The sequence below is a fragment of the Eulemur rufifrons genome, chromosome 27 (genome assembly GCF_041146395.1).
Source record: "Eulemur rufifrons isolate Redbay chromosome 27, OSU_ERuf_1, whole genome shotgun sequence".
Lineage (NCBI taxonomy): Eukaryota > Metazoa > Chordata > Mammalia > Primates > Lemuridae > Eulemur > Eulemur rufifrons.
In genome coordinates, this window is record NC_091009.1 from 30,298,615 (window position 1) to 30,310,725 (window position 12,111).

The 12,111-nt window shown below is 38.6% G+C and overlaps 1 protein-coding gene across 3 annotated transcripts in view; it reads left to right on the top strand.

Moving 5' to 3' along the window:
* The window catches only part of KDM5B (lysine demethylase 5B), a 65,303-nt gene that overhangs the window by 40,527 nt on the left and 12,665 nt on the right, over positions 1-12,111 (top strand). For all 3 annotated transcript variants that reach the window (XM_069459378.1, XM_069459381.1, XM_069459379.1), the window contains 8 exons: positions 2,283-2,402; positions 3,291-3,485; positions 7,258-7,439; positions 7,598-7,722; positions 9,017-9,167; positions 9,324-9,438; positions 9,863-10,218; positions 11,536-11,674. In XM_069459378.1, coding sequence (XP_069315479.1) covers positions 2,283-2,402; positions 3,291-3,485; positions 7,258-7,439; positions 7,598-7,722; positions 9,017-9,167; positions 9,324-9,438; positions 9,863-10,218; positions 11,536-11,674 — 1,383 coding nt within the window. The remainder of the gene's footprint in view (positions 1-2,282; positions 2,403-3,290; positions 3,486-7,257; positions 7,440-7,597; positions 7,723-9,016; positions 9,168-9,323; positions 9,439-9,862; positions 10,219-11,535; positions 11,675-12,111) is intronic.

Below are 12,111 nucleotides of genomic sequence, written 5' to 3' on the forward strand. Positions count from 1 at the left end.
TGGTTCAATTTGGTACTATATAGCATTAATCTAGTGGGACAGGAGTCTCAGATGCCATAAAAACTAATTTGTTGCAGCTAATAATCAGATTGCTAAACAGCCTTGCTTTGCCAATAATATGTATCATGCTTTTCTTTTTTTTCCCCACATAAAATTTGATGGTTTTAGAATATGCAGAGGTTGTGCAGCCATCACCACTAGTGCCGTCTAAGCTGTAATTTTTGTTTATAGCTTCAGTTCTTCAATCAACAAAATGAAAAGTTTAAAAAATATCTGTCAGAATAAATTAGTTTACTGTGAAAATGGCTAGATTCTGTTACAATTAGATCTAAACTCTGATGTCAGAATTCTTCGTACTCTGTCCTTACTATAAAAAATAATTTTATTGAACCTACATTATCTTAACTTTGAATAATGAACTGAAATGACATGCTTGGTAGATCTTAGATATATTATACCCTCAACCCCAATTAAGCTTATTTTAAGTGAAAATTTATTTCAAGGCCTTCAGTTTGGATTGTAGGGTTCCCGGTCTAGACTGAAGGGTGCTGTTGGTGATACTTTCTCTGAGGTTGCCATACTAAGCGACACTGTACAGTCGTTGGTCACTCAACCATGGGGCTACATGATGGGAAATGCACCACTGGGGGATTTCACCACTGAGCGAATACCATGGAGTGTACTTAACACAAACCTAGATGCATAGCCCACTGTTCACCTAGGCTGAATGGTGTAGCCCATTGCCTATAGGCCACATTTGTGTACAGCATGGTAACTCTACTGAATACTGCAGGCATTTATTAACACAATGTTAAGTATTTGTGTATTTAAATGCATCTAAACATAGGAAAAGTATAGTAAAAATATCGTATGACAATAAAAATGTTATGTGGTATATGACTGTACTGGCTTCCTTTTGGAAAATCCTCAGATGATATTTTGGGAGGCCACATTGAAATGTATGAAGTTAAAGAGTCCATCTTAGCTAAGTAAAATGCAAATGATACATTACAGTGTTAAATTGAATTCTTGATCTTGCTGTGACCTAAATTTTATGCTTTTGAGTTCACAGGCTCGTCAGTGGGAACAAACAGAAAGGATTTTTCTTTGAGGGTTCATAAGTTATGCATGGACCATAGCTTAGATAATAATCACCAATAAGTATCATAATACTACTCATCTACGCAATCTTCTCATTATTGGTATTTTCCTTATTGGTTTTGTTTTCCTTCCTTATGTTGATTGGTCTTTCCAATTTGTTAAGAATAGCTTGTTCTAAGTGAGACCTGGCCCTGGTTCTTACTGAGCAGACCATCTGGGGCTAGATTCTGCACTTGCAGACCTAGATGAATGAATGAACTTGTACATTTAGGGACTCACAATTTAAGGTAAAACAATATTTATACAGATTTTGCATGATTTGACTGTGGTGTCAACTATGAGCCTGGCTCTGTTGAGAATCAGAAAGGGCTCGTAGGTGAGATGACATCTGAAGTAGGAGCTGGAACTCTGCTAAATCATTGAGTATGTTTCACAGAGAATAGAGGAGGGAGGAAGTAGTCCAGGTAGAAGGGTTGGTGCTCCTGTGACAGCCTGCATCACAACCTGAAGGTGATATTACCACACAGATGGCTGTTCCCCACCCTCAGAGTTTCTGATTCTCTTGGTCTGGGTGGGGCCTGAGAATTTGCATTTGCATTAAGTTCCCAGTGCTTAGGATTATGCTGCTGTCCTGGGGACCTCACATGGAGAAGCACTGGTAGAAAGATACAATCAGGCATGACAAGGCCTCTAATATTATATAGTACAGTGTAAGGGTTTGTGTACCTGGAGCAGTATAGATGCTTTGGGGGTGCGGTTGGTGGAAGCAAGAAGGGAATGATGGGTAGGTGAGTTTGAGCTCCGAATCAGGAGCTCTGTATGTTAGGTGATTCTGAGAACAGAGTTTCTTTAATTGGTGGCAGAAGATCCTACTTTGGGGTAATAATATTACATTAGGATATTCTTAATTGTAACTATATTTAGAAAGGTATATTTTGAACCTCAGTGTGGCCAAATTTTTGTAATACAAGCCATGGTTCCTGTTCAGAGACGAATCAACTTTAGTAGTCTGTGGTACTGCTCCCTCTTGTGGCAGAAGTTAGTATTTCTGGGTGATACTCTACCACAGTAATAAAAAGTTGCCTTTTCTGGACAATCATCTAATAGTCTGTATCCACATTGTCTTTAAATGAAAATGTCACTATTTAAGAATCTCAAATCTCCAATTTCTGTCTCTTTAGGTTTACCGAACTAATCAGTGTGCTGGGGAGTTTGTGATTACATTTCCAAGAGCCTACCACAGCGGTTTTAACCAAGGTTTTAATTTCGCTGAGGCTGTTAACTTCTGCACTGTTGATTGGGTATGTAGTTCTGATTTAGTGAGCCTTTTCCTGGGGAAATGGCATATAATTCTTTAAAAAGTGTCATGTGAAGAGTTGCTTCAACCTATTGCTGCTCAGCTGGCCAGTCTCAAATTGTTTACCAGTCCCCAATGAGATAAGGCACTTGGACCACTTTATAAATCAAGCATGTATTAAGCACATTGCTTAGTTCAGTTGACAGTTTTTTCTTTTGTAGCAAGATGGAGTCTGTTCATTTACATTTTGGCTGAAGCTTAGTATCTCATTGCAAGCTGGTAACAAGTAAATCCTGGTATGAAGACTACACTTTGTACAACACTATCTTAAATTATCCACAAAACAGTAATTTAATGATGTGTTTGGTTTAAAGTTGAGTTTTTTTTATCAGTATTAATACTTTCATTTACCTAAAAAGAATTATCTAGATTAAATATGTGTGGTGTTAAATCTAATGAATCATAATTTTGTTACAGTGCTTTTCTGACTGGTACTTGCTGGGTCTATACTTATTTTCCATTGTGTACTTTTGGAGTATAATTATTCCCCAAGGTAGGCTAAGCATACCAGTTCAGCACAATTTTTCAGGAAATGTGTAAATTCATATTTCCAGTAGATTCCACAATGTAACATTAATACATTGTTAATATGTTGGTTTTTTAAAGCACTTTTTAATTAAGGTACATAACATCCCAGATCTTTGGGAAGCAAAGATAAATAAGGCCTAGGGCCTAGCTTAGGAATCTTAGAGTCTGGTTTTAGGGTTGATAGATAAATGGTATGTATTATGACCCAGAATGTGATGTTTGGTAATATGATAATACAGGTCAGAGATCTTTGGAAACAGAAGAAAGATGAACGTTACATGTTTTCTTCTGTCTTTTAACACAGCTACCATTAGGCCGACAGTGCGTGGAGCATTATCGCTTGCTTCATCGTTATTGTGTGTTTTCCCACGATGAGATGATTTGCAAGATGGCTTCCAAGGCTGATGTGCTGGATGTTGTAGTGGCATCAACTGTTCAGAAGGACATGGCCATTATGATCGAGGATGAGAAAGCTTTAAGAGAAACTGTCCGTAAATTGGTAAGTTTTCTGGAAATCTAGTTGCATGCCATTGGGTATTAGTAAAGTTCCTATGTACTTTAATATCAATTTAAGAAGTTTTTAAGTCTTTTATTTCCTTTAATGCCATTCTAATTTATGTATAGCAATATCTTATGGTGTGTTTAATTTGTATTGAGTATCTTATGTATTTGCCACCTATATCTCTATTTGGTGAAGCTTGTGTCCAACTGTTTTGCCCTTTTATTTTTAATTAAAAAAAAAAAATTTTTTTTGAAACAGAGTCTCACTGTATTGCCTGGGCTAGAGTGCCGTGGCGTCAGCCTAGCTCACAGCAACCTCAGACTCCTGGGCTCAAGCGATCCTCCTGCTTCAGCCTCCCGAGTAGCTGGAACTACAGGCGTGTGCCACCATGCCCTGCTAATTTTTTTCTATTTTTAGTTGCTGGCTAATTTTTTTACTATTTTTTTTAGTAGAGACAGGGTTCCGTTCTTGCTGAAGCTGGTCTTGAACTCCTGACCTCAAGCGATCCTCCCGCCTTAGCCTTCGAGAGTGCTAGCATTACAGGCGTGAGCCACCATTCCCGGCCCTGTTTTGCCCTCTTAATTTATTTATCTTTTTAAAATGGGATTGTTGTAAGAATTCTTATATATTCCAGATGCCAGTTCTTTATCAGATAAATGTTCTACTAATATTTTCTCCTAGCCTGTGGCTTGTCTTTGATTCTTCTAGTGGTATTTTCCAAAGAGCAGAAGTTTTTCATTTTGAGTGAGTCCAGTTTATTGGGTTGTTTTTTTTTTGTATGTGTGTATCTTGTTTTTTTCTGTCCTATTTAAGAAATCTTTGCCTAATCTAAAGTCACAAAGATTTTCTCCCAAGTACTCATCTAGAATTTCATAGTTTTAAGTTTTGTTTTAGGTCTTTGATCCATTTCAAATAATTTTCTTTGTTGAGGTTTGGTTTTTTTTTTTTTTTTTTGCATATGGATATCTAATTGTTCTAGTATCATTTCTTGAAAAGACTCCATTGGGTTGCTTTGGTACATTTGTTGAAAATCGGTTCACCACATAGGTCTGGGTCTGTTTCTGGACTGTGTTCTATTCTATTGATCTGTACATCTGTTCTCTTGCTAATACCAAATGGTATTGATTATTGTAGCTTTCTAAGAAGTCTTAAAATCAGGTAGTGTGAGTCCTCCAACCTTGTTCTTGTTAAAAATTGTTTTGTCTCTTTTAGTTTCTTTGCTTTTCCATATAAATTTTAGAATCAGCTTTCTGATTTCTGCCAAATCAATTCCTGTTGGGGTTTTGATTGGGACTACATTAAACCTATGGATAGTTTGGGGGAGAATTGATAACAATATTGAGTCTTCCAATCCACAAACATGATATAATTATATATTTCATGTTTTTTTGACAGGTTTTTTTTTTTTTTTTTGGTTTGTTTGAGACGGAGTCTCACTCTATTGCCTGGGCTAGAGTGCCGTGGCATCAGCCTAGCTCACAGCAACCTCAAACTCCCGGGCTCAAGCGATCCTCCTGCCTCAGCCTCCCAAGTAGCTGGGACCACAGGCATGCACCACCATGCCTGGCTAATTTTTTCTATATATTTTTAGTTGGGCCGCTAATGTCTGTTTTTAGTGGAGACGGGGTCTCGCTCTTGCTCAGGCTGGTCTCGAACTCCTGACCTTGAGTGATCCACCCGCCTCGGCACTCTCAGAGTGCTAGGATTATAAGCGTGAGCCACCGCGCCTGGCCTTTTGACACTGTTATAAATGGTCTTTTTTAAAAGTTTCAATTTCTAATTGTTTATTGCCTAGTATTTAGAGATAAAATTGACTTTTGTATTAATATGTTGACCTTGTATCCTGTAACCTTGATAAGAATTACTTAATTTTTAGTAGCTTTTTTATGAATTCTTTTAGGACAATCACATCTGCAAGTAGAGTAACATTGGTATTTTTAAAGTGCCTCTTTGGGTAGAATCCTAAAATATTGTCTCTTTGGAGCCCATTATGGATTAATAGCAGGTTATCCACCTTCCCCTTATGTATGTATGTATGTTTGTTTGTTTTTGAGACAGAATCTCACACTGTTGCTGGGCTAGAGTGCCATGGTGTCAAGTGATCTTCTTGCCTCAGCCTCCCGAGTTGGTGGGACTATAGGCGTGTGCCACCATGCCTGGCTAATTTGTTCTATTTTTAGTAGAGATGGGTTTCGCTCTTGCTCAGGCTGGTCTTGAACTCCTGACCTCAAGCAATCCTCCCTCTTCAGCCTCCCAGAGTGCTAGGATTACAGGCATGAGCCACTGTGCCCAGCCCTCTTATGTTTTACAGTTGGGGAAAACAGTGCCCAGAAGGTTTAAGTGACTTACCAAGGTCTTGCGTCAATAATGGTAGCTCATTTTTGGAACTTTAAGCACTATAATTTTTTTCAAGATGTGGAATTTATAAATTAAAATCGAGTATGAATTACAGGATTCATCCTCAAGTAAAATCCATAGAGTTTGGTCCTTAATCTCATTTTAATACATTAACTGCCATGTGAGTTGTATTTAACTCATGCTATTAATAGTTTAGAGCCCAGGGCCTTGTGAAGCGTATGTAATTCACACGTCTCTTCACCTCGGGAGCCATGAGAACTATTTTTCAAGTTGTATATAATTCACGCACAGAAAACAATAAATAACAAATCTTTCATTAAATTAGAAAGTATCATTTTGTTTTCGAAGTTTTTATTCTATTTTTATAATGAATTTTTTTTCCTAGTGTGGCAGCCAATGTGTTAAACAAAAATTTTAATTGTTCCCATCCCACCACATCCTTTTTAATGATCATTTCCAGATTAAAACCAGCGTCCATTCATTAGCATTTTTCTTACTCTCCTTGTCTTTGGTTCATTATAATTGGTGAATATGTAACAGTCAAAAGGTTAAAATATAGGATAAAAGAGTAAAACAAAGGAGCCTGATGGTCTATAAACTGAATTAATCAGGATTGGCATTCTCAAGGGTGGATTTGGATCTGGTTGCAGATAGGAGAAAAGGAGACAGCAGTTTGGTCTTTGAGTGATAAATGGTCTATCCCAGAAGGGTTCCTGGATGTTAGATGGTACAGATTAGGTTGAAATTTACTGGTTCAAGTCCTTATTTTTCTTGAAAGTCCTTTAGTTAGGAAATGAAAATGCTTTATTATGATTTTAGTATTCTGCTTGTGCAAATTTTCTAACTTATTTAGATAATAATATCCCTTCAGATAGCTTTTCATATAAAAGGCCATGAGCCCAGTCAGCATCTTCCCAGACTCAATAATTTCTGTATGATAGTCTCTTCCACTTGTGCCATCTGTCCTTTTATTTTTGTCCTTTTTGTAGATTGTCTAGCAGTATCACTCTGAAGGCCTGTAGCATTTCATCAGAAGTAGGAAGCATGTACCTTTTCCTTTGCTCTTATCTATACGCAAAATACGGATAAGGCCAGGTTGGAGTAGAAAAGACAGCTATCCACAGTAGTTTTAGAGTCCTATTAGTAACTTTTCATACTCAGATAAAAATGGCCAAACATAAGGACCTGCCTTGTCCATAAAGTGTTTTTCTTAGACAAATGAACCTGCCGGTGTTTGCTGGGTCATTGTTACTTTGTATTCCACACATTTCTACTCAAGCATCCCTGATTTGGTAAGGCTTTTTTTGGTTTGGTTGGGTTTTTTTGGAAACTTCAACTACCACTGCATGCTTTTCTTGGGATGGTAGATTGTATCATCCTTTGGAGGTCTCTAAAGTATGCTTTATTCTAGGGAGTAATTGATTCGGAAAGAATGGATTTTGAGTTGTTGCCGGATGATGAACGTCAGTGTATAAAATGCAAAACTACCTGCTTCATGTCTGCCATCTCCTGTTCTTGCAAACCTGGCCTGCTTGTTTGCCTGCATCATGTAAAAGAATTGTGTCCCTGTCCTCCTTGTAAATATAAATTGCGGTGAGTAGGAAAATCATTTTTTTTCCTATGGAAAACACTGAATCGTTGCTAAAAGCTCAGTGACATCCCAGTTCCAGGGCTGAAATGTTAAGTATAAAACATCCAGGTTTCTCCAGAGCTACATAATGTCAAAGCTAAGTCTGGTATTCTGTTTCCAGGTATCGATACACTCTGGATGATCTCTACCCTATGATGAATGCGTTGAAGCTTCGAGCAGAGTCTTACAATGAATGGGCCTTGAATGTGAATGAAGCTTTGGAGGCAAAGATTAACAAGAAGAAAAGTATGTGGTGCAGGAGGTGACTTGGTGATTGGCAGATTGGGGCTGACTGATGTAGCCAACATAAACAGAACATTAATTAAAACAACCTTACCTCATCCTCGGTATCCCCTCTGTACAGCCACATTTGCAGAGCTTTAGCAGAGAAGTGTTAAAACCAAGAGTGGATGAGGAGATGCCCTAACATCAAAGTCTTGATATGTGAATTGTGGAACATAGTTTATTTTCAACAATAACCAGATTGCTAGGAAACTTTTTTTTTTTTTTTTGAGACACAGTCTCACTCTGTTGCCCGGGCTAGAATGAGTGCCGTGGCGTCAGCCTAGCTCACAGCAACCTCAAACTCCTGGGCTTAAGTGATCCTACTGTCTCAGCCTCCCGAGTAGCTGGGACTACAGGCATGCGCCACCATGCCCAGCTAATTTTTTTTCTATATATATTTTTAGTTGGCCAGATAATTTCGTTCTATTTTTTTAGTAGAGACGGGGTGTCGCTCTTGGTCAGGCTGGTCTCGAACTCCTGAGCTCAAGCAATCCACCCGCCTCGGCCTCCCAGAGTGCTAGAATTATAGGCGTGAGCCACCGCGCCCGGCCGCTAGGAAACCTTTATACCTCTTTCTCTCAGAAACAAAAATTTCACATTTCATACAGAATTGTAGAAAAACTTAAACAGGTCTTGTGACAAAGGCAGCCTAACCTTAAATTAGGAGTCTCTGAAATGCTAGTTTATTACTTTTTAGTTCTAATCAAAATTAAGGTCCCCGGCAGTTGTCATTACCTTTGAAAACCACTGCTTCCCTTCATTTCTCTTTCAAGGTACTTTTACTTGCTTTCCTTTCTGTAGCCCAATAGGTAACTCTGCTCCCTTTCGTTTAGGGGCAGGGAGCAGTATTACTGCCTCGACTGACCAGTGTGCTCCAGTAACTGAGCGTGCGAGCTACTTGCCAACTGCAGGCTAAAGTGCAGGGGGAAGTGGCCAACCCACAATAAGATCTGCATTTGCTTTGCTTTCACTAGTCAGTTGCTTTCCATTTCTTTGTATATCTAAAAACATGTCAGGTCTTATTAACATTTCCATATTGAAGCCCAGCTCTAGGCAATAGTTTAAAATACTCCATGCTTAGCTACCTACCCCCAAAATTAAATGAACAAGTTTGTTAATGATCTAAAATGTTGTAAGAATTTTAAGTTAAATTTCTGGATATAAGAACTGACAAAAGCAATCTCCCCATCTGAATTTCATACCATTAATAATAAACATAATGATCACAGAAACGATGACTTTTTTTTATTCCTAGGCCTTGTCAGCTTTAAGGCTTTAATTGAAGAATCTGAAATGAAGAAATTCCCAGACAATGATCTCTTGAGACATCTACGCTTAGTCACGCAGGATGCAGAGAAGTGTGCCTCTGTAGCACAGCAGTTGCTTAATGGCAAAAGGCAAACTAGGTATGTACTTCTGACTCCTTGAGTTTGGACTCTCTGGCATCTGAACTTGGAAACCTATTGTGACTGGCTCTTCTTTCTGTCTTGGATTCTTAAGACATTGGAACCTGGTGGACATTTATGTTCTCATAGGGCTTCCTTGGGCCTTTGTCTTTATAGGTATCGATCTGGTGGAGGGAAATCCCAAAATCAGTTGACAGTGAATGAGCTCCGACAGTTCGTGACACAGTTGTATGCTCTTCCTTGTGTCCTCAGTCAGACACCATTGCTAAAGGTAACCACAGAGGGATGTGGGGGAGAGTACTTTGATAATCCTGTATTCTGTAAATTCAGTTAACGATACTAAGTAGTTGTCCATGGTGGCTAATTTGTACATTTATTTGCAAATGTTATTAGTAACACAGTGCGTGATGTGTGTATATAAAGAGATTATAATAGCCCACAGAGGAGAGACAAAGTTGGACATTTTTACTTTGAAAGTGACCATCAGCTGGTTTTTGCAGTTGGTATAAGGTCTGTGTTAAAGTCTCTTATTTTAGCTGTCAGTTGGCTTTTGTATTATTTTGTTTGCCTATATTATTACTAAAATCAAGTGGGATGGCAGAGGATCGCACTGAATATGAATTTGAAATTCTAAATTTAAAAGAAGCCAATTACTGACATTACTGTTTTGATGCAACAACCTGTGTATTTTTTAGGACCTGTTGAATCGTGTAGAAGATTTCCAACAGCATAGCCAGAAGCTACTTTCTGAGGAAATGCCTAGGGCTGCAGAGCTGCAGGACTTGCTAGATGTCAGCTTTGAATTCGATGTTGAACTTCCACAGCTTGCTGAGATGCGTATCCGTCTGGAGCAGGCCCGTTGGCTAGAAGAGGTGCAGCAAGCTTGCCTAGACCCCAGCTCCCTTACTTTAGATGATATGAGACGTCTCATAGACCTAGGAGTGGGGCTAGCCCCATATTCAGCAGTGGAGAAGGCTATGGCCCGGCTGCAAGAACTGCTCACAGTGTCAGAGCACTGGGATGACAAAGCCAAGAGTCTCCTCAAGGCCAGGTAAAAAAGCAAACTCACATCTTTCCCTTGGGGAAGGCTGGGCAATATATCCATCTTAGAGCATAGAGCACAGTGACTGGCATGTGGCACGTGTTCGGTAGCTGTAGTTATATATGTAGAACACATGAAGAAATCGCTGAGATATTTGGGGTTGCTTTGGGACATGGGTGTAAAAGATTATTTTTTCTTTTATTACTGCTTATGAAATGAATGATTCAAATGGACGTGCCCTTTCCAAAGCTGGTTGAATGAAATTTTCCTGGAACCCCCCCCCCCACATGCACACTTTTTTTTCTTCTTTGATTCAGAGTCTCGCTCTGTCACCCAGGTTGGAATACAGTGGCGTCATCACAGCTCACTGCAGCCTCAAACTCCTGAGCTCAAGCAGTCCTCCCACCTCAGCCTCCTGAGTAGCTGGGACTACAGGCATGCACCACCATGCCCAGCTAATTTTTTCTATTTTTTAGAGAGGGTCTTGCTCAGGCTGGTCTTGAATTCCTGACCTCAAGCAATCCTCCCAGAATGCTGGGATTACAGGCATGAGCCACCATACCCAGCCCCTGGACCCCATTAATACTGTCTTTGAGAGAAGAAAACATTTACAAATAGGTAGAACTGTTTAAACCCACAGTTAACTGTAAAATGACAATAGTGCAGATAATTTTGCACAGGAACAGGACTATACATTTGTGCAGTTGCTTAGTAATTCAAGACACCTTATCTGTATTTGAGAGATGTGATTGAACTCAGGCTAGCCATTTGAGGAGGAGAAAAGAATGAAGTCCCTCCCCAGTCTTGCTTTCTGTCAGACAGATCTTTATTGGCCCAGATGACAACATAAAGCATAAAAAAACTAAGTTATAGACCTTTTTTTACAATCCTAAAATAGTCATTGAATAGAGAGGGAGTAAAATTTTTTGGTATTGTGCTGTTTAAGTATGTTACTATCTTAAAGAACTTTAATTTTCTTGGTGAAACTGTATAAGTCTTGATAGTGTATCTAGTTTAACATAGAGGAAAATATCAGCAAGTTTTACCTTCTGTAAGTGGAAGTTTGTGGTAAATATTGTAAAATCAGGGGTAGGTAGAATTTAAGTGCTTCACTGAGTCATTTGCTTTTTTACCTTAGATGCTATTAAATCTTAAAGCCATTTAAAACTAGGTAACTTGGTATCTAGTAGTCAGTACCATTAAAAAAAAAATCTATTTGCCATACTGAATTTCCGTTGAAATGATTTCTCTAGTCTCTTTGGTAACTATTAAAAAAATGAACCATCATATAAAATGCTAAGAGGTCTTTGTGTTTAAATTTTGTAGGCCGAGACACTCACTGACTAGCCTTGCTACTGCAGTAAAGGAGATCGAGGAGATCCCTGCATATCTGCCCAATGGTGCGGCTCTGAAAGACGCAGTGCAGAGAGCCAGAGACTGGCTTCAGGATGTAGAGGCCCTACAGGTTGGTTTTAAGAAAAATATATCCTAAATGTGTAAGTGCATCTATAAAGAGTAATAACTAAAAAGTAGTAAAGAATAATATGTTGAATCTCACTGCACAGATTCAGTATTTTGGGAGTTGACCAAAAAGCTAATTCTATTCATAATTATTTAGATGTACTTACTAGCTATTATCCTGAGCAATTGGCTCAAATATTTAAAGCTTAGACAATTTAACCAACTTTTTCTGGGACCTGAGGAGTCTTCTGTAACAAACTTGAGCACTTGATTGCAGATTGAAGGAAAAGAACTAAAATGAAGTTGTGAGAGAAAGGGTAGTTTTTACTCTTTGATAAATACAATTACTTCTTGTTGGTTTATGTAATTTTATGTGGTGCTAATTGGCCAACTGCTAACAAGAAATACCAAATAGGGCAATTTTAGACAAATGTTTGCCAC